The 23684-nt window shown below is 35.0% G+C and overlaps 1 protein-coding gene across 1 annotated transcript in view; it reads right to left on the reverse strand.

The window, feature by feature from the left end:
* The window catches only part of PCNX1 (pecanex 1), a 124317-nt gene that overhangs the window by 51477 nt on the left and 49156 nt on the right, over positions 1 to 23684 (reverse strand). The window contains exons 6-8 of the mRNA XM_081829749.1: positions 19916 to 21622; positions 9591 to 9723; positions 4083 to 4267 (exon numbers count right to left, since the gene is read on the reverse strand). Coding sequence (XP_081685875.1) covers positions 4083 to 4267; positions 9591 to 9723; positions 19916 to 21622 — 2025 coding nt within the window. The remainder of the gene's footprint in view (positions 1 to 4082; positions 4268 to 9590; positions 9724 to 19915; positions 21623 to 23684) is intronic.

Consider the following 23684-nt stretch of genomic DNA (forward strand, 5'->3'; position numbering starts at 1 on the left):
TTTACTTTCATTTGTATATACTTTGTGTTGCACTCCGCCCCAAATAAAATAGAATTCAGTATTTTTATGTATTCAAAAATAACAATAAAGAATAAAGGACAAGATCAAAGTTGCTGCAAAAAGAATCTAACTTTTTGTTTAGATGAATAAAAATGATCTGCCATAACATAGGGCAGTGAAGTATAGACTCAGATCCCTTATACCCTCTTAACTCTGTATTTATAGTAACAAGGAAGTGCCTATAATGTAGCACAAAATGCTAAGAATAGTACATAATATATATAACCTTTTTAAATACCAAGACTAACTCTAATAAAAATCTGAAAGTATCTAAGCCCCTGCTCCTTAAAGTAAAAAATTTAAAAGCCTCCAAATCATATTTCTGCTTAATAATGCAGAGCTGTTATAAACCGCTTAATAAAAAGGGCAATAGGGTACTGCCCGATTTAAGACTTTTTCTAGAGCTGACCACATTTTCGAGTTAATAAGTTCTGTAGTAAAGCAGATTATCTCAAAGAATACCTTCTTTGTCAATCCTTGCATAGCAATGAAACAAAAGAAAACCTTAGAAAAAAATCAATTCACACATCACTTTTTAAACCTCTAATGCATTAATGAAATTAAGAAAGTCTTAAATTCATCAGAGGAATACCATCTATGATATTTACATATTTTATATTTTGAACAGATATAAACTTGTCCTCATTTCTTATCTATAACAGTTTATCTTTTACATGAAAATTTTATGTAATTTTATATATACTTTTTCAAAGCCTTTCCTCACCACTGACCACCAATTTCATACACAGAAAAAAAACACACGTAAGTTTTCCTGCTTTACCAGACCTTATCTAGAACATTTCCTCTGAGATGAGCTACATACTAAGAGTTTAATTATCAACTATACAGGCATGACATCAATTTATTAGTCTTAATTTACAAGAGGAAGCTGAGATTAACATAAAAACTGAGAAGTGATTGCCAAGTTTTATAGAAAAAGCCTAATATATCTAAGATAGAACTTTAAGGCTACCTGGATTCAGTCTCCCGTGTGACTCATCTGGGCACCTAAGCACAGCTTGTTTTATTAAGTATAACTGCGATTTAATTCAGAATATAGTAGGAAATCAACTGCAAACAAATTGAGTCCACTAAAAGACTACTGAAAAGGAAATTAACCTTTAAGATGTGGTTAAAAAAAAATATGTTACACTGAAAGACTTGAGAAATTCTTAGATAGTAACTGCCTTTTTAAAGATGTTAACTTCAAAACTTATCTATCACTTACATCATTTGAACCTTTTTTTTTTTTTGCACGGAAGTGAAGTCTATAAATAAGAAAATCACCCAAATTTTTCCAACCAGGTTCTAACTTATATACTTATAACTCAGTTTTTTAAAATTAATTATTAACAATTATGCCTGCTGAGTATGTATGATGAAAATATTTTCTTCAGCTGAAAAAGCTACTAATAAAATCCATAAAACAGCATCTTCAGTGAATTTTTCTACCATGTCTAATGTTACCTGGTAACCTTGAAATGCTAGTTAAAATTCAACAGAGAAATAAGGTTTCTCAGGGTTTAATATAGGAAATGGATGTGGTTATCTAGTATGACACCACAAAGTAAAGATGTAGAAAACAGTTAAGAAAACTACCTAGGCTTAAGAATTAAACAGTGCCTGGTTGCAAGTTTCCTTTAATCCAAAAAAGTTATACCTCTGCTTAAACAACCAATTATAATCTATATATGTGTACAGATGCAAACACTTATATACACTCAAACATACATATGTATGAGTGTGTATATATATATGTTTGAGTATTTTATATAAATGTATTATGTATATATATATATATACATTTTCACATGTATAGATTTGTACATTTAAAAAATTTTCATTGAAGAAGCTAAATTTAGAAACAATTCTTTCTAAATATTCCATACTTTTAGGAAATATCATGACTAACTTTATTAAGATTTTATTTATTTATTTGAGAAAGAGAATGAGCGAGAGAGAGCATGAGCGGGGTGAGGGGCAGAAGGCGAAGCAGACTCCCCACTGAGCAGGGAGCCTGATGCGGGGCTTGATGCCGGGACTCCGGGAACATGACCTGAGCAGAAGGCAGATGCTTAACCAACTGAGCCACCCAGGCGCCCCAATATCATGACTAACTTTAACATCTGAGTACCCAAATTCATTTACCCAAAATTATCTTACCACTGTCAATTATAATCATGTAGAAATTAAACCATGCAACAAAAATATTCTAGTGGAATATATTATAAAATTATAAAAATCAGTGTCTCTACAATTCCTTTAAGTTCAACTGCAGCCCATTTTCAGGATCTTTTTTGGCCAACTTCATTTGTTATGGTATAGGTATACACTGTCCACGGTTGCTCATTATCACAGTACATTCAATTTGGCAGCATCCAGCTACCACAGGTCAATAACTAGCTACCAGAAGGCAGGTAAGAAAAAAATCCATATTTCAAGACAACATCCTGAATATTCACCCACAGATGCTAAAGTCACCTCCAGACTTCATCTTCAGAACTGTGTAGAGAGTTCATATGTACATATTTTCAATAATCTGCAAGTGGATTGAAGATGGGATTTTACAATGAAGGTTCTCTTAGCAAGTTTTTCAAGTAAATTAGTTTTTTATAGAGGAAAATCATCTACTGCATCATTTTATGCTCCATTTGACAGAAGTCTAAAAATCCAAAACAGATAAAAATTAAGCCATAATTTTATTTTAGCAAATCCGCTACCACAGACCCAATGGGCAATGGTGATGGTCACTGTAATTTTATATGCACAAACTGACAAAAAGACTATGAGGGTTATGAGAGAAATAGTGATAGAAAGACATTAATTGAATATATTTGCAACTAAAAAAAGTATCAATATTTTAACTCAAAGCAAGTAACTAAACTGAGGACCCTCCTAATAAACTCCCTTGCTTTTTCAAATTACAAACGCAAACACAAAAGCACTCTAAAATTTAAATGTTTTATTGTCTTCTTTTATTTTGAAATCACTATATATGCTAATGTTATAAATATCTTAGTGACCATTTTCAAGTTTCTCTAAGATTTGCTAAAGATAATTATTGTCATCAATATGCATATTTAATACTTGTTAACTCTCTGGAACTAATAAAGATTTTTACAAAATGGGAAGAGTCAACAAATAGCACATGAAACTGGGAACCTTACACCACACATCCTTCTAGCCAAAGTGTCAAGTGGATTATCATCTTTATAAATTAAACAGTTATAAACATGGATTAACAAAATCACGGTGAGCAAATGGAATGCTTTCAACTGTGTGTTTTTTAATAAAATTTTCTTCATTGTATTAAATTGCTATGAATCTGCATTCTGAACACAAGAAAGATGGATTATGCAGAGAAACAGAAGACCAAAGCAGTAATAAATACTGTCTTTAAGGTACAAAACAGGTATCTGAGTGGGCATTAATAACTTTTATAGATGTATTAAAAGGAAAAAGAAAAAATTTGATGAAGTTATTGATATTAGTTTAGCGCCATGGCACCCTCAGAGTACTGCATTGAGGGTTATAGTAAGTCTATTTCAGGTGACAGACATTGAAGTGAAATCTAGAATACCCAGAAGAAAGATTCTGTAGTAATACACCATTAGAAAGTATTTATGCTTTTCATGAAGCACATTCAGTGAATTCAAAGAAATTAAGGTTTAATCAAAATAACTTTTAAAACATCAACACTTCCCCTCATGGTATAAGTGCCAAGGAATAACAGAATTGCCCGAATCACTATAAGAGAACGCTAAAGCATGAGCATTTATTAATACTTTTAACTACCTATCAGTAATAGACATGCTAAAAAAAATGCAGAATAAATGTTGAGAGAAAAACAGAGAATGGGAAAGCAAGTCAAATTTTCCTCACACACTGGACATATCCTATAAAAAGTGCTCTTATGCATAGTTCCAAATGAAGCTATCTCACAAAAGAAGAGCAATCATTGTTACCCATTATCTGCTGCGTTACAGTTTTGTTACCACCAAGATTACATAAGGCCTGCGTACCAAGTTCATCGTGCAAACTGCTGCCGCCTACAGCAGATGCATTGTCATGTGAGGCTTCTAAGTGGATACTCCCATTTCTCACCAGCAAGGACGCACTAGCACTGAGCACTGCAGCCTGGGAAGGGGGGCGGGACTGGACTTTGACCTGGGCTGTGGACTGCTGGCCTTGCTGACCATCTTGAAGGCTAGGAAAAAAGATGGATTGGGGAGACATTACAGGGAAGAAAAGAAAAAACAATAGCTAGAATGAAGTCAACATAGAAAACTGATTTCGAAATGTAACCTGATTTTTTCAGTGTAACCTAAGAAAGAGCTAACAAACTTTGTAAAATATACAGATTATAATGCTGTCTTAAATCTTCTGGTCCTTAGAACATAGTGATGAACACAGCAAACATTTAATGTATATCTAAGCTAATCCACCTGTGACTTTTTCCCACTGCAAGCCAACAAAATTCTAGTACAAGGACAAAGAAAGCAGCAAAGAAACACAAACACATTAAACATATGTGGGTTGCAGCTCGTCCCCAACAGATAAATCCTCTTGTTCAGTTTAAATATGCACTTTTATTTATAACCTTTATAATAATTCTAGAATTGTGCTTTCAAACATTCCGGCATCTCAAATTCACAATAAAACAAAGTTTTTATGCACTTGAAAACCAAAGAATATTTATCAAATGCAACCAAGGTGACAATTTTGAATCAAAAGAAAATCACAAACAAATGTAAGAGAAACAGAGTAACAAACACTGACTCAACCAAGTGAAATACAAATGATGCTGGGATGCTGGAAGTGTGATTAATTTATAAAGTATTTTTCTATGAAACGCCTACATATTTTTTAAAGAAGGCCACAGGCTCTATATACATGTTACTGCCTTCTCCAATCCATTTCATTTTCATTAACAAGGACCCATCATTTTAGAAAATCTTAAAAGTAATTTGGAAACCAGTAATTTCTCAAGGGATATTACAGTCTTTTTTAAATCTTACAGATTTTTAAAATACTTGGTATTTTATTAGAAGTTTGTCATTTATTAAATTTATAAAAAATCATCTAAATATCTAAAAATCTATAATTAAGAAAGTATTATATTCTTAACTCATTTTATATTTTAGATGTTTATTTTAAAATACTATGAATTTTAATGTTCTTAGTATAAAACTCAAATTTAAAGTGATGAAACTCATAGAAATATTTTCAGTATAATTATTATATGTCATTCTCTACATGATACTCAAAGTAACTCTGCATTCTGTTATTAGACCTTTTAGGAAAAAAAAAAAGAAAATGCTGCTTAAGATGGCCTCATTCAGTTACTTCATCATTTTCTTGAGTATCAACTTCTTTATAATGTTTTGAATTCAATGCATTGGCTTCTCTGATGCCTATAAAACAAACTCATCTGCACAGGCTATGAAAAGAGCAGTAATTTGAAGTAACCATGTAATAAAAGACTAAGTAGAAAATATTGCTTATGTTGCTTAAGCCTGTGGTTATAGCAATAGAATCCACTCTGGAATTGCACTGTCTGATATGGTAACCACATGTGACCACCTCAACTCAAATTTGAGTTCCTCAGTCCCACTAAGCACATTACAAGTGCTCAACAGCCACATAAAGTAGCAAGCGGCTACCATAGCTAAAAGCTACCAGAGAGCAGCTAGTAACAAGTGCCCACCACACTGGACAGTGTGAATTAGATATTTCCACCACCACAGAACGTTCTAGTACCCATCACTACCTGGAACATTCACATTTCAGGCTTCTTTTAGAGCCAAAGAAAAGTATACACTCTAAGTAGAGCAGAGGAATGTACAGAACACACGAAAAAAACCAAGTCTACATAATGTTGACTTGTCGATGCTTACTTGCATTATTTTTTTAAGTCATAACTATGAAAGTATTCATTTAATAACTTCCTTGGAGTAGAATCTCTGTACAATCAACGTAAATCAAGGGATGATCTTGGGAACTAATATAATCAAATATGGTTGTATCTTCCATATATACATAGAAAGTCTGTTACTCTTCCTCAAAATCTATCTAAAGTTATCCACAAACCTTACAAAAATGACCAAATTTCACAAAGGGGAAAATTCTAACAAATAAAATGTTTAAGTAGTTCAAGTACTAGGTCCCTTCTGATTTGGAAGACATTAAGAATTTTATACAATAAGTACTCAACAAATTTTTCTATCCTTTTTTGTTTTCACTTAAAGTAAAAAAGATGCTATATGACAGTTAGATGTATTTTAATATGAACACATTTGAGAATACAGTAATCCTCAACATATCCAAATACACAAAAAGGTTTTTAAAATATCAGGCAATGCATGGAAATCAATTCCAGAATAAGAGAAGCCAAGGAAACAAGTGAAAATCTATCTGGCCGTCAAGTTTTGAACATCAAAACTAGTCATAAATGTTATGTCCCTTCAATTCCTGTTTTCAGAATCCTTCAACAAAAAAGCATGTCATTTTTGCAGAAGTTGGCAGGAAAACTACTCCTGGTGGGTTGTACTTTACCTAACTAATAATTGGCAGGAACTAATATTTTTCAAAGTACCAATTATCTATCAAAACTACCAGTTTGAGAAAAGGTAGAAACTATTTTACAACATAGCAAAAGGAAAGGTAGAAATTTAGGTCTAATTATTGGCTATCAATAGCATCACTGACATGCAATCTTACTAATTAACATTTCCAATTTAAACAGCAGAAAAAATATAGCTGGTCTTGGTCTTTCCTTCCTCTGTACTACTTATTTAGTATTTGGCACACTCTGTCTTATATTGTTGTTTTTGTATGTGTCTCCACAACTAAGAAATAAACCCTAAGAGTATGATTGCATTATTCTTATGAATCTCCAGATTTCAGAGAACACTCAAAAGATTGTTTTAAACACAGTACACAAACAACAAATACTTGGTGGATTTATTCCTGAGCACCACAAAATGATCCCTATGAATTTCTAACCATGGACTGTTGTAACTACTATGACCTTATTTGATTACAGATCTTTCAATCTTATAATACTTAAAAAAATAAACATAGGAACACAATAAAGCTTTTTTCCCTTCCCCAAAATGTACTAATTTCTTTTCATTCCAGTCCATTAACTAGAGTACTAAAAGATACCATATTTGGGTTGATAAAAACATAAATATGGAACTCTTAGTTTTATAAAATTTTTAAATATTAATCTCTGCTTTCATCTCTAGTAACTGAGAAGAACTGGCAAGGGCCTATAAAACCTACGTACAAGGCTAACTTAATGAAAAAAACGCCTTTAAAACTAATTCTGAAATAGGACATTCTAACAATTATAAAAAAAGATTTGCAAATTCCCTTTGTGAAGAAATTTATGATTCACTCACAACCCTTAGAGACATATATTTTACCAAGTTGCTTTTGATTGTCAAATAAACTATTCATTAAAGTTTAAAATAAGTACATTTTACTGGTATTTACATAACTGTAATTAAATTATTATCACTCCTATTCCATTTCCTTTTGACAAATAAGTTTTCCAACTCTTCCATGATCATGCCATCCATATTTAAACATGAGATTATTATGTAACTCAAACTGAGAATTAACACCAACATTCTCTACCTGAATTTTTTTGCAATTAAAAAAAGATTTTATCAAATTGGTGTTTCTCCTAATTCCTCTAAGCTAAATTTTATCTTATTTCATCCATGATGAAGTCAGCCTATTTAAGATACATGCAAACTTTATACTGGAAATATCCTGGAACCATAATAAAATCTACATGCTGACTACTAGACTGCTTTAGAAAACTTCTAACGTGAGCCCTTTACAAATAAGCTTCATACCATATCCTCAGTTGACTGGTGATGTATTAAAATTCTACATAATTGGCTAGAGTTAGTTCTTTAATATTCCACCAGGCAAAGAAAAAAAGTAGTATGTCTGCATTTGTTTGGTGAGAGTGGGATCTAGCAGGGTCATTTGTGGCAAAGAATGAAAAGATTTGTAAAGACTAAAAGGAGAAAGTTAAAAAAAGGATTAAGAAATATCAATATGGAGTAAGAAAGCAAATATGTCTATGGCCAAGTATTATTCAAGGGGCAAAATGAAGCGGTTAGAAAAAAAACAAAACAAAAAGTAAATTGAAATGCTGAGCTCTTTCTGCAGGTTGGGACTAGATCCCCCAATCCAGCTGCAGACGGAAAAATTATTTCAAGGAGCAAAGGAAAAAGAGGTGAAGGGCATGTAGAAGAGGAGGGTTCACAAAAAGCAACAGTGCTCAGAAATCTAGACCAAATGTTTTTCTAACTGGTGCCTTCCCATTTTTATATTTTAAATGTTGGTTTAACTAATCCACACTACTTTTTACAGAACTATGTATTACTGCAGGATTAATTAGGAACATGACCTACAAAAGATGAAGTTCCTGATTGTAATGTAAAATGCAGAAAAATAAGCAAGTCTTAAATCCCAGGGGAATATAAAAGTAAACATTTTGTTACTCTCAAGAACAAGATTTTACCAAGGGAAGGGGTCTGGCTCTTCTAATCTATTGTGCATTCAACAGCAGTTATGTCATCAAATGCTCTTCCTTTTGAATTTCAAATTAAACTGCAGGAAAATAATTTGGTAATGGTGTTTTTCAACACAGAGATTAATAAAAGTATATGGTGTAATATATGCTCTGCTCAAGCAAGCACACGTAAAACATTCTGTCCGTATTTGTATTTGTAAAATAAAGGACAAATCTTTTGTCTCATAGGACACACTTGAGAACAAAACACTAAAATTTTAATGGAAAACTACTCCCAATATTATAAATAGATGCTTTCTTAATTAGGAGTATTGGGGAAAGTAAAAATGTTTTTCTTCAGTGCTATACAGAAGTTGAGAAATTCAACACAGATATATGCAAATATATACATATATACCCACTTGACCATACTTTACCATAAATGGAATATTTTAGTTCCGTGTCATTTACCAGGTCCTAGTGATTATGAAATAAAGGACACCAATTTTTAAGCAATACAAAATACCTATTTTAGTGAAATAAAATAATCAAGCTGGCTTATCAAGCTGAGGCCAGTTATCTGTGTTCCTCAACAAGCTCACTGCTCAATCCATATTTATTCCTATTAAATTAAATTCCTATTATAATAATAGGAAATCATTCCTATTAAAGACGCCGGGGAAAAGATGCTGCATTAATATTAATTTGGAGTAGGAAAAAAAATGAAAAGCTGACTTAAGGCCTCTAAAGTAATTTTGCTATTTGAAATCGGCTAAACCAATCTGATCATTTTGTTGGAATAGCGCAACATAAGGCATGCATAATGCAACAGGCTCATGGTGACATGCAGAGAAAGCTCCAAGAACTTACAACTACAGGAGAGAAACCGGAGGGAAGAGAACAAGCTATCTGAATGCTTTCTTGGGACTGACAGAACAGGTCAGAAGGAGTGTTACATGCATGCTAAGCTTGGTGGAATTTTAAAATACCATACCTTAGGGGTGATCCGATGAGCAATGCGGGAGGGGTAGGGTTACTCCCGGCATTGTGCCGGCGCCGCACTGCCTGGCGCCTAAATGTGCTGCGTTCACGGCGGAATGACACAGTCTCCTCGCTGGCCTGTGCCGCTGCATCAAGACAGACTTAGGTCAAATCGGAGCCTAGGTCACAGACGGAAATAGCAGCGGAGCCTGCCTCTCCCCTGACTTCCCACCCTCAAAGGTAAAGGGAACTTGTCTAGTTGAGCCGAACAGTTTCCACACAGATGCTGTTCATCTATCGTACAAAGGAATACACAAAACGTACGTGTCATTTATTTAAAGAGAACTGTTTCTTTAAAAATGCTCTTACTGTATCTGGCCTCACTATCTACTCTTCAATCTCAATTCCCTATTTTAATATCTCTGTTGCTTTAAATCTTTTTCTAAAAGCCTCAGTTTAAGTCCCATAACCCTATATTCCCCCCCTTTAAGTCAACCCAAATGTACAGTATTTGTTAGTTCCAACAAACAGGAATGGGGCATTACTTTCTCACTCTCAAGAGGACAGTACAAGCAAGCAATGATAATACTTCATTTTTGAAGCTGAGGAGTAAGGCAGTCGTTTATCCCACACTGCCCTGTGCCACAACTTTGGCAGCTTTTTAAATGTTTAATTCAAGACAGCATGGATATATCTTAACAGTAAGGTAGTCTGCTCCCATCAAACTGTGGTCAACTCTACGCCCCAGCACAGGTCCCCTCAACATTAGGAAGCAAGTATCAGCAAGATGACAAGTACAGAAACCCATAGCTTAATCCAAAAGCAATAAAGTACAAACTAAAACCAAATACACAACAATGACAAAATCACAATGGCTTATTAGAATTATGTAAAATTTTATAAAACCATTCTAATTGACTGATTTCAGTTTCTAAAACAAAATGCAAAATGATTCTTTTTATCTGAATTTAAAACAATTGTTTCCTAGTGATCTAAATACTGTGATCTAAATATTCTAGGAATGGTCTTGACTATGACAAAGGGTATTTTCATACCAAATATGAATAAAGACAAAACAACTTAGTACAACAGCATTCTTTCCAAACACTTTTTTTCCATTCAGTATAAAAAGGATTACAAATCCAAGAATGTTGTATTCAGATTTCAGTTCCCTGTTGCAAACTTTCTGGACATTTTAAAAGCGTAGTTACTAATTCTCAAATCATTATTCTGCTTAGCAATATACATTTCCACCAATGTGAATATTGATTTTAATAAACAAAGTATGCTTTTTAATATTTACATTTTTTATCCCTTCCCCAGACCGCACCAGTGAACATTCTTTATGTAATGAATCTATTATGATTAGGAATGTACGCACTACCTCCAGAAGGCATAGTGTTTCTGTGTAGGCACTGTTTTCTTTTATTGCAGGAATGACAAGCACAGTTATTGCACCCATTCGGCAAGCTTCTGCCAGTAAGAAGTAGAAGTCACAAATTACAGGACACTTACTTACATATTTTATTTTCCAGCTCATACACTACAGTGACATTCTAAAGTTAGGCAACTAAAAATTAGGCTTTGGGGCTTTGGCTCCAAATCGGACTTGACCCCGTGAGCTAGTATTTCTTTCCTTTTCTTTTTTTTTCCTCTCCAGTTTTACTGAGATATAATGAAAATTCCTTTAAATGTGAAAAAGGTTACTTGTGAGAGCTCACACATGCAAAAATTATATATGACCTGTGAGAACAAATGATCATTAAACCTGGTCATCTAGAACTGTGCTGTCCAACATGGTAGCCACTAGCCATATGTGGCTATTTAAACTTAAATTAATTTAAATTAAATTAAAAATTCAGTTTATCAGATTCATGAACCACATGCAAGTGCTAAGTACCTGCCTAGTGGCTACCATTATTGAGGCAATACAAATAGAGAATATTTCCAACATCACAGAAAGTTGTATTGGACAGTGCTGATCTAGAAATTCAAGGACGCCTTCCCATCACCACAATCTACAAAGCATATTGTGTGCTTAGCCTACTCTTGACAACTGTGACCTCAATAAAAGGAAACTGCAACCAGCACCGTCACAAAGAAGAAAACATACTAGCAGGGCAGTCATTGAATAAAGGATAAAACAAAGCACACAAGCTACTTGCAGGAAGACATGCAAACTTAAGATGAGTGACTGGTATTCCTATTAATGGCTCTTAGACAACAGCAAGGATAACTCAGGTTATGGAATTTAAAATTACTCTTTCAAAACTCAAGACATTTTGTGACCTTATACTGAATATTTCTATTCTAGTGTAACAAACTACTGCTCAATTTATAGGTCCATTAACTTCATTAAGGAACTTATACACATTCTCTCTAGTTTTAGATACCTAGTTTAGATAATTTTATTCTTTATCTAAAATATAATTTATGAAGAATAATTTAATCCATGAAATGTACTAAAATTACTCTGAAGGATTTCATACTTATAATCATTGAATCCTGTGAATAAAAGAAGGGAAATAGGAAACCCTTTTCTTTACGATCTTCCTTCTACTGAAGACTTAATGGTGTGAATTTTAAGTAAAAGCCAGTTATTCCATAATACTAAGATGAAAACACAAACTACAGTGTCCATTTATACTCAAAACGTTCCTTGGCTTCTTCACAAAACAATTTTCACTCTTTTTTTTTTTTGCTATTATCACACCCTTTATATTTTGCCATCTGCAAAAGAACTATATAATACTACTTACTCTCTTAACCAAATAGTTTTGGAAACTTTGGAAAGTTCAGACATCTATTGAACAATGTATTAAGATGGAGTTATGATTATTGCCTATGTTGTCCTTGTAATATTCAGGGTATAAATATCAAATGCTAAAAGAATTTTCAATGTTTACTATAGCAACTACTTTAACAGCAGCTAGGATCACACATTCAACTGAAAACACTATGCCATAGTTTATGGTCACAACGAATAAGACTAAACCATGCCCCCTGAGGAATGTACTACTTATACCGAACATCCCTATTTAGAATAGGATCCAGAAGGGGTCCAGTTCTACTAGTGCCAAGGAAAGAAAAGTGTCTTTACAGCTTAAAATAATTTGCTCAAAGCATATTCATAAAAATAATTTCCTGTAAGAAAAGTGTCTTTAAAGCTTAAAATAATTTGCTGTAAGCACAGTCACATAAGTTAAAGCCACTTGATGAAAATTCACTTCTACAACCCAATTTAACAAACTCTTTTTGAATCCTTTATATTTATAAGAGAAATAAAACAAAGCACAAAAAACCTTCAAACTAGGGAATCAGGCAGGAGGGATAAAACACTTTAAAACTTGGTTCTGAAGTTGACATTTTGACATTGCTTAAAACCCAGTACCTCCTGGCAAAATAATGAAATTAACTAGAATAATAAGAGCATGAAATACAAATAGTGAAAATTTAACACTCTGGGTACAACTAAATTTAAAACATGTGTAGGTAAAGGAGAAAAAAAACCCCACAAACATTTATTTTATTTTATTTTTTTTAATTTTTAATTTTTAAAGATTTTTATTTATTTATTTGACAGAGAGAGAGATAGCGAGAGCAGGAACACAAGCAGGGGGAGTGGGAGAGGGAGAAGCAGGCTTCCTGCCGAGCAAGGAGCCCGATGTGGGACTCGATCCCAGGACACTGGGATCATGACCTGAGCCGAAGGCAGATGCTTAACGACTGAGCCACCCAGGCGCCCCAAACATTTATTTAACTGATTAAAAAACCATAAATAACAAGACAGCTTTAACAGGACTTTCAAGGACGTATATTTAGACAATTGCGAATCTTTTAACGTATATTTTTAAAATCACAAATCATTTCTTTGTGTTAGAAAACTTGAAGAAACTGAATTACAAGCACAACAAATTTAAGAGAGAACCTTGGATCATTTAGCTCTTTACTTTTGAGGAAGTAAAATAATCATTCGATTAAGTTTAAACATTTACTGGGAGCCTAAGGGCTATTCATGCACAAGGCACAGAGATCCTAAGATCTTTTAGACAGGTGTGTGATCTGATCTATTCCTAAAGATCAAATAAAAAACCAAATCCACAATACATACCTCCCACTTCAGGAGTTACTTCCCATTTACCTAAATGAGTTAAGGACAATTCTGTAAATTCTGTATTGAATTGTTTTAGTGCAACTATTTATTTTTATATTGGGGATACTGAAACAATAGACTATCAGTTTGTTTTACCCTGTGAATGAAAACAGGAAAAGTATTAAAGGCAACAAGTACTTTCAGGATGGTGGGGAGGTACAAAAGAGCAAAATGTGGGGAGGTAGGAGGTTAGGGTTATCCATATTCTATCTCAAACACTGGAAAGTTGTAAGCATAAGTATGTACAGAAAAAGACACCACTTGAAAACATGTCAATCATATAGCTGACTGCTTAGTGCAAGGGTTCAAATGTAGTACGTTCTGTCTAGTTGCTGTATATACAGTCGTGTCTGGCCTCTTGTGATAGCTGAGTTGCTATTAAATGAATACAAATTTAGACAAAACTACTGAAGAAAGGTGTTATTTTCAGTGGGGAGTGTTTATTATAGGAAAAAGTAAATTTGGGACAAGTGTGAAAATAAAAAGTTAGATTTTGGTACCTCAAACAGATTAGAAGCAAAATGGTATTAGGAAATGAGACTTTAGGGGGAGGAGCAAGATGGTGGAGGAATAGGAGACCTAAATTTCGTCTGGTCCCAGGAATTCAGCTAGATAGGGATCAAACCAGTCTGAACACCTACGAACTCAACAGGAGATCGAAGAAAAGGAAATGAGAATTTAAAGAGAGACAAAAATACAAACAAGTATATATACATCTCGGAAAAATAAAGTATATACGCAGACATCCTGAAATACACTGAAATATTCTTTAAGGTAAAACTATTTTACTTAAGAATATAAAGTTAGTACATGAAGAAATACACATTCAAATGATTTTACAAAAAAAATTTTTCAAAAAAATAGTTTAAGTCTAGGCATGAAACCCATTTGATCTAAACATCTTTTCCCCTTCTTACTTTCCATGTCAGCCAAGGATGATGCTAACACCAGCACGCCAAGATTTTGTTCTAAAATAAAAGCAAATATTCATCAGTGTCATTTACTGGGAGGCTAAAGAACACTGAGAATCTACTGCACAACCTCGAAGCATTCATTCTGAATTAAAACAATTTCAAAGTGCGAACACATTTTAAAGGACTAATTTACTTTTTGACAAGTGAGCCAACAAACAACAGCAACCAACGACAAAGGATTAGCTGAGTCAGAGAGATGTGCACGTCCTATTGATTTCTTCCACAATCCCAGGCAACCAACAAATATAGGTGGGTAGACAAAATGCTTTCAAGAAATCAAACCAGGGCACCTGGGTGGCTCAGTTGGTTAAGCGACTGCCTTCGGCTCAGGTCATGATCCCAGAGTCCCTGGATCGAGTCCCACATCGGGCTCCCTGCTCGGCAGGGAGTCTGCTTCTCCCTCTGACCCTCCCCCCTCTCATGTGCTCTCTCTCATTCTCTCTCTCTCAAATAAATAAATAAAATCTTTAAAAAAAAAAAAAAAGAAATCAAACCATACTCTGGAGTCATGACACACAAACAACAGTTCCTAAAAGCCACAGGATCACTTACCTTCAGAGGTGACTCCTAATGTTTTTTAATCCTTTGTAAATGGGATGAAAGATATAGACCCTCTCCCAGAAAACTGTACTCAGAAACTATTTTGCATACATTTTCAGAGATGCACCTAAGAAGGGGTCATTAGTGAAGAATATATATTTGAAGTGACATCTATTTGAAGAGGGAAATTTCCTTAACAAATGATTGAAAGGCATCAGTGTCTTAGTTTTCATAATAAACCTACCATTTACGGAGCACTGTTACAAATCTAAGCTCCCAAGAGTCTGACAGTTACGGTGATACAGACCTAGACAGTTATTATTCCTGTTTTTCAACTCAGGAAACTGAGGCACAGATTTACTGACTTGCCTAGAGTATCCAATTAGTAATTAGAGATGGGATTAAAATGTAACTATTTGATTCCTTATCCAGAACTTTTCTGCTACTAGAAAGAAAAACACTGTAACATCTGCTCCTACTACACTTAACCAGGCATGAGCTGGATTGGGGAATTCTATACACTAACCCTTATTTGTCTCATCAATAAAATACCTTTTCTTGGGATGCCTGGGTGGCTCAGTCATTGAGCGTCTGCCTTCAGCTCAGGTCATGATCCCAGGAACCTGGGATCGAGCCCCGCATCGGGCTCCCTGCTCCGCGGGAGGCCTGCTTCTCCCTCTCCCACTGCCCACTGTTTGTGTTCCTGCTCTCGCTATCTCTCTCTGTCAAATAAATAAATAAAATCTTAAAAAAAAATACCTTTTCTTCATACCATTTTAAAAGAAGGTAATATTTCCAAGTAAATGAAGCATCCCAATCTGTTTACTACATTGAATGAGCATCCTTCTCTGTTTTACATGACTAAGCTTTCTTCTCCGTATAGATTAATATAATCCTTTCCCTGAATCAGGGTCAGTTGCATATACATTTATTACTGCATTGTACTACAATACAGCATTCAGTTATGATCCCACAATGTCCTTTGAACATTATGAAATTAAAAAGACAACTTGCCCCTGCATTTAATGACCCACCCTGTTTGTGTGGTCAGTCCAGCTTCTCCTTTCATATTAACAACACATTTCTGCTGCTGTCATTACTTCAGCCTTTCCAAGCACCAATCCCCTTCTACTCATTTGCTGCTTCTAACTTGCCATGTGGACAGAGGGATCAGAAAATTAATGTATTAGAATTTAGAGTCCCTCTATTTAGGAAAGTACAAAAGCTTTAATTCTCATGTTCTTGTCTATTCAGTGGTCTTTCTAAGGTCCAATGATATCTGCGTTCAAATAACTGACCTTCAATCTACACACATGGCACAAGCCCTCATAAATTTGAGATTTGGTTTTTCTTTGAATGAAGTAATATTCCCTTAACAAAAGATTATCTTTGGTTCCCAACACAAAAATAATAATAGAATCCTATGACATGCTTAAAATAATTTTCTCAAACAGAAAAACAGAGGTTAAGAAATTCAGAAAAAAATTACAAAGAATAGAGCAAATATAAACCTTTCCATTCTGGTTGTTCTTTATAATTTGTTGAAACATGCAGTAAATTAAGGGATGCAAAAGAAAATGGTTTTTTAAAAGTAATGTAGGCTACAAAGCATGACATTTTTCTACCATATAGAACTTATCTGTATTTTTTCCTTTAAATATTAGCCATCAAGTATTAAAGACATGCTTTATAATTATAAAAGAAAAGTTAAATGCAAAAGAGATCAACAACAGAAAATGCCTTAGTTTACATCTAAAACTTTTTTCCTAACTAAACAGGAAAACTGATGAAATCCAATTTTAACTGAAGTACTTGATTATTGGTGAGAAGTCCTATGAAAACAATCACTTGTGACTGAGTATCAAAAGGTAAGTTATTGGGCATACTGTTGCCAAAATAAGATTAAAATCCATATTACTCAATTAGACGTTAATGTTTTTCTGTTGGTATTATGTAAGAAATTTGGAATACCGATATTCGTATTTTTACTATTGTCGAGTTTCACAACGGCCTGATTAGAAATATCTAATATATTTCTAAATTTAATTATTTTCTTCCACTTTAAGGACAGGATACACCTGAGTAGCATAAGAGACTGGTCTGTATAATAGAAATAGTACCACTATTAAGCATTTCCTACGTGCCAGGCATTTTACATCTGGAAATTCCTTCCATCCTCACAGCAACCCTGTGAGATGAGAAGGCTGAGGCTTCAAGAAGATAAGCAGCTTTCCTACAGCGGAGCCCATAAATACGGGCAAGGGTGTCCGAGTTCATGTCATCATGTTAGATCACCTCCTGTTTTAGAGTATTTGATTTTAGTACTTTAGACTACATTTTCTGGATTTCATCCTTCCACACCGCCAATACCGTTCAGCTTAAAAATAGAACAAAATCACTGGAGAACTCATCAACACCTCCAAGTTCATTAGAATAAAATCTATTTATGGTTTATGTATGGCCATATGAATGGTGAAAGAGTATCCTGTTTTGTTGACACATTTTAAGAGTATGCTATGTAAGAACAGATAGCCCAGAAAAATATCTCCTGAAGTGCCAGAAAGAACTGTAGCAATTAATGCTAATATACACAAATCTTTACCAATTATTTGACATTTTATATCATTTTTAATACCCCCTCACTACCTCCAATCTTCCAAAAAGCCCAAACAAAACCCTAATAAAATGTGATAAAAACCAACTAAATATAAATCCTCCACATATTTAAGCAGTTTAGTTTTACTCTTATTTCATTCTAAACACAATGAAACTCAAATAAAAACAGCCCCTACAATGTTCTTCCTTTGGCAAAAAAAATTTTTTTTACCAGTCCACAGACTATCACGTTTATTCCATCGAAGTATGTGGAAATTTTTAGTTCATTATCTGTTTCTTATTAACATTCAATGAATTGTTTGTTTTTTAAAAATAAGAACACAAACAAAAGAAGACAAAACCTGGAATCTGGAAAAATAAGAGCTTGTGTTAGTCAAAGATCTGCACCAAGAAGCAAATAAAACCTTCCATGTAACTTTTCCTAAAAATCAGAACACCTCATATTCCCTGTGGAAAGGAAATGACATTTTAAATACAAAGACATAAGGACTTACTATAGCTCTTGTCCATATTTTTTTAGTATTTAAATTTCCATAGTATTTAGAACAGCAGTATTTTTCTACCATAGCATGTTAATTCTTACAATTTATTTTAATGACACCTTGAAAAATTAAACTATATTTTAAAACCCAACGGTTTCTTACATGTCGTGAACATTTCTGGTATGATTTGAGTGAGAAATCACTAAAAGCATTTCAAGACTTTTTATAAAAAACAGAATGATAGCCACATCAAAGATTCAAGGGAATGTAATTACTACATTGTCACCAAATGGTTATAATCACTTCAGATATAATTAGTTCCCAATATTTAAGTTTGATAGAATGTTTTCTTCTTTAGGTACTAAAGATCATTTTTTTACATTCCCATTAGAAATTAATCTTTATTAGAAACGATACCAAAGGAAACAAGAGAATGTTTACAAGACATAAGCTTGAATACAGGGAATGGGGGTGGAGGATAAGAAAGCTAGGAAACCAGCAACAGAAGACGTCAGAATTCTTCTGAGCCTACTCAAGAACCAGATTCCATATAACCACAACAGAATGAACTCACTATTCTGGGTAGGAGGAAACAGAAAGAAACAATTCTGAAATAAATAAAATGGCCAAAACACACTGACAATATAAAATCAGCCACTGAATTTTGGACCATTTCCCATAAACCTCAATTAAATAAGCTATTACTTTAACCAAAACACCATCACTATTATCATAGGGAGCATCATGTATCCACGGATGGATACTAAATGCCAATGTAAACTACAAACATCAATTTAATAAACTTTAAGTGTGAAACTAAAAGAAAAAATATGTTAATGCCTGATACTTGAGTAAGCAAGAAATAAAACCAAAGAGACAGATAAAAAAGAGGCGCAAGCTTTCAAAGTACATAGCAAGAGATAAAGTACTATTTGGAAAAATCTTATATAACTGATTGAGTGATCTAATTCTGAAGGCTCAGTGGTACACACTGTATGCGAGATGACTAAAAATGGTTTGTGACCTAATAAATGTCTACATTTTGTTGTCGCTACTGTTGTACAAAGAAAGAAGAGAAGCAATTTTTGTTATTCCCGGTAAAACATTAGGAGATGGCAACTGACTTAGAAAAACCCAAGGCCGGGCGCCTGGGGGGCTCAGTTGGTTAAGCGACTGCCTTCGGCTCAGGTCATGATCCCAGGGTCCTGGGATCGAGTCCTGCATCGGGCTCTCTGCTCCTTGGGAGCCTGCTTCTCCCTCTGCCTCTCTCTCTCTGTCTCTCATGAATAAATAAATAAAATCTTAAAAAAAAAAAAAAGAAAAAAAGAAAAACCCAAGGCCAAGAAAGAATTGATATATTCAAATAACACAACTGAAAAAATATTTTCTCAATGTTCACACCAAAACCTTTTCTGAGACAACCATCTCTTTCTACGTGGAAGAAAGTTTATTTTAATAACATAGTGGAAGGAGGGATAGTAACACAAAGCCTATTTCAGTAAGTACTACTCTAGTCAATAGTATCAACAGTTGCAGTGACTCTTGGGGAAATCTCTTCCTATAATTTACTTACCTCCACTGCCTGCATCTTGCTCTTCGCCTTCAGGAAATGCAACCTGGCTTGGCAAGCTATTCCTCGACCGAGTGACTGTCTCTAACTGGGAAGCCCGGCCCAATAAAGATAGCTCATCTAGCACCTCTCCCTCTTTGGCCTCAAGATCTGATTTGGAAGTGGTTAAGGGTTTTATACTTTCGGGTGCCATCAGCCTACTGGAGTCATTCAAACACGCTACTGTGCCACTGTCCAGGCTCAACACCCGGGCCCGAGTCTTGGCACTGTTTGTGCTGGAAGTCCGACGTGCTGTCCGCTTTTTGCCCGTTCCTTCAGGACCCAGATGGGCTTTGTGTGCATGCTCAGAGTCAGTGCCCCTTTCTTTAGGGACATGTTTGGTCTTGAGGGCACTGTATCTGCCCTCAGGAGACTGGCATGAATGAGAGGTGGTGCTAGAAGAGCTATCACTGCTGAACTGGTGGGCGGACTGAACACTTGATGCTCTGCTCAAGTCACTTTGGTCGCTAGAGTCCTCATCGTGACAGAATATAGCACTATGTGGCTTTGTACCAGCAACACCTCGAAAGGAAACATAGTCCCTATGCCGACTTGAATCAAAACTGCTGGCCCGTTTTTTTCCTGTCCGTCTCCGGCCTGATTTATGGGCAGAGGCTGTCCGGTGGATCAAGCTAGACGATTTAGGTCGTACATCCCCCTCCTTTTGCTTTCCACCACTGTCTTTAGCAACTTTTGAGTCCACTGAAAGAGCGGACTTATCACTCTGCTCCTCTTTGTTTTCGGCAGTTTTCTCGAGGGGTCTGTCCCCCTGTGACGTAAACTCATTTGCATGGGGATTTTTATTGGCTTCTTCAGATGCAGAGGTGGTGAGATCTCTCTGATTGTGCATATCATCGGAGGTATTGGAATCCTTGGCCTCTTGAACCCCACTGTTGGTACTTCCTTCCAAGGCAGTCTTTTCACTGCTAGTCCTTTTGTCAGTGGTACAGCTGCTCTTGCCCTCTGGGTCAGCACAGCCCTCCTTCTTCCTGCCACTTTTCTTTCCTACTCTGGGACACTCCTCATGCTCTGACAAGATGCTCTCTATGTGAGTTGAGCTGGTCTGCTCACTTTTGTAGCTACTGACAGTACTGTTGGTGTCTCGGTCCGTTCCACTGCAATAGCTCTCTGTCGACCCGCTACTCCGGGTGCTCAGGCTCCTCAGGCTATCCATGCTTTTGTCTGCTTTCAAAGGTTTGCTCTTCCCACTTTTTGTAGGTGGCTGAGAACTACTGTTTTTCAGCTCACCAACAAGCTGAAATTCTCCAGACAAACAAGAATTTTCTACCAAGGATTCTTTGGATCCGGAATGAGGCTTGGAAGATTCTAACTCACTAACTGGATCTAACCCCCGTCTTTGCTGATAGAGAGGGAAGTCATTCAGTGAAGTGTCTGGAAAAGCCACAGCAGAGCTAGAAGTCCGTGGTACACCTCGTGGCCGGTGATCTTTCCTGTAAGAGTGTGAATGTAAAGGGACGAGAGAAGCTACTTCTGTGTCACAGGCGTTGGACAGAGACTGATCAATGTGGTGGTGGTGGCTGTGACTCGGCAAGCTCACTTTGTCACTGAAGTCCCTTGGTAAGTCCTGTCCACAGGAAGATAAGGAAGGCTGAATGGAGATGAAGGAATCATTGGAGACTAGACGGAAGAGCTTCCGATCAGTTGCCAGATCTGTTTCAAACACATATTTGGAAATGTTAACACAAATCTATCATCTGCTTTTCTACTGTTTAACAATGGAAAGAACTCACAGCATACGGTAAATCAAGGAAAAACAATTTCCCAAGTAGTTCACTGAATAAAAGTTGGCCAGTCATTCCAAAGAGCGAGTTTCTATTTCACAGCTGCACAAAGAAAGCATTCTATTGACAGAATGAACTGAACTTCTAAATCCTCGAATGACCAGAGAAAAGGTTCCAGAGACTATCAACAATAAGAGGCAACATAGGATTATATTTAAAACAGCCCTGGATTTTTTCTTTTTTAAAGATTTTATTTGAAGTAATCTCTATACCCAACGTGGGGTTTGAACTTACAATCCCAAGATCAAGAGTCGCATGCTCCACCGACTGAACCAGCCCCGCTCTCCATAAAGCGGCCCTGGATTTTTATGTGAAGTCTGTCTCTAGCTTACTAACTGCATAGCCCTGGGTTACCTTTGCAAGCCTTGGTTTCCTTATCTATAAAATACAATCTCAATATCACTAAGTAGTACCATGAAATAACTGAGTTAGTGTGTTTTAGCATATACATTGCTTAGCACAATGCCTGACATGATTAACAGCAGCTATCATTGTTTTACTTCACTAACACAGTACAAAAACTTTTTTGAAAAACTAATGCGATTATCTTACAAAAAAAAAAAAAAACCCTGGGCGCCTGGGTGGCTCAGATGGTTAAGCGTCTGCCTTCGGCTCAGGTCATGATCCCAGGGTCCTGGGATCGAGTCCCGCATCGGGCTCCCGGCTCAGCGGGGAGCCTGCTTCTCCCTCTGACCCTCTCCCCTCTCATGCTGTTTCTCTCTCGCTCGCTCTCTAAAAAATAAATAAATAAAATCTTTAAAAAAAAAAACAAAACCCTAAGAGTAATTTGAAACAGAAAAAAAAAAAATTTGAAAGGCTGAAAAATCCCCAAAGAAGACATGATATAATGATTGTAAGATCTTGCTGTTCACAATGACCGAAAAGATTAAAATAGTTGTGGAGCAAAATACCGCACTTTCTCTTTCATCATTCATGCAACAAGTACAAACTACCTCATGAAAATATACATTATCCCTGTATATCTATTAAGACCATTCCTTTACCCCTCCACTTAGGGCAGTGATTAGTGACTTGAATTACCGTATGTACTATGTATACAGATATAAATAAATCCACCTACCTATCTACATTGTAATTTATCTTGAAATACAGCTTGGCAACTGAACTGTACAACAGCTGACTTTTTATATACTTTTTGACAGACAGGGATGGCTGAATCTGCTGTTAGTTCAATAAAAAGAAAAATGACTATTTTATTTGTTATAACTGCAATAGTAAAAATACAGTGATAGATTGTGCAGTTAAGTCAGATCTCCCCAGGAGAATCTCAATAAAAGCATACCTTTCCCCCTAAGATTAATATAAAATAAAAATGAATTACTAGAAATGTGTATGTACTTTTAAAAAATCTAAATCTAGACTAGATTTAAATAATTAAAAACTTAGAAACAGCCTCTAGAATATACCATATAAATTGATTAATAAATGACCTATCAGGCTCTATCTTACGTTTTAAAGTCTTCAACATAAGTAAAATTCATGTTCTTTATCATTTGTCCAAAACAGCTGCCACTGTACTTGGGTTCTTAGATCTCTAAATACCAAAATTTAAAAGTTAGCACTATATTTACTCTTTTGTAATATTAAATTATATAAATATTAAATTTAACAGTTATTTATAAAAACTCTATTATCTATAATAAGCAATTAGAAAGTGTGATATTCACATTTCAAAGTTATGAATTTTATAGAAAAAAGACTTAACTGAACAAGTAACTGAAAATCACTAATTCTAATATACAAGACTTTTTAAAAAATGCTAATAATCAAAACCAATTCCCTTCCAAGACATCAATAAACCAGAAATATAACTTTTTCATTTAAAAAGACACAGCCAAACTTACTTTAATACATGTACTTTTTTCAATGTTGCTAACTATACCATAAAAAAATAAAATCTTATCAGGAAG

The sequence above is a fragment of the Leptonychotes weddellii genome, chromosome 9, assembly GCF_054177405.1.
Source record: "Leptonychotes weddellii isolate Sample4059 chromosome 9, ASM5417740v2, whole genome shotgun sequence".
NCBI lineage: Eukaryota > Metazoa > Chordata > Mammalia > Carnivora > Phocidae > Leptonychotes > Leptonychotes weddellii.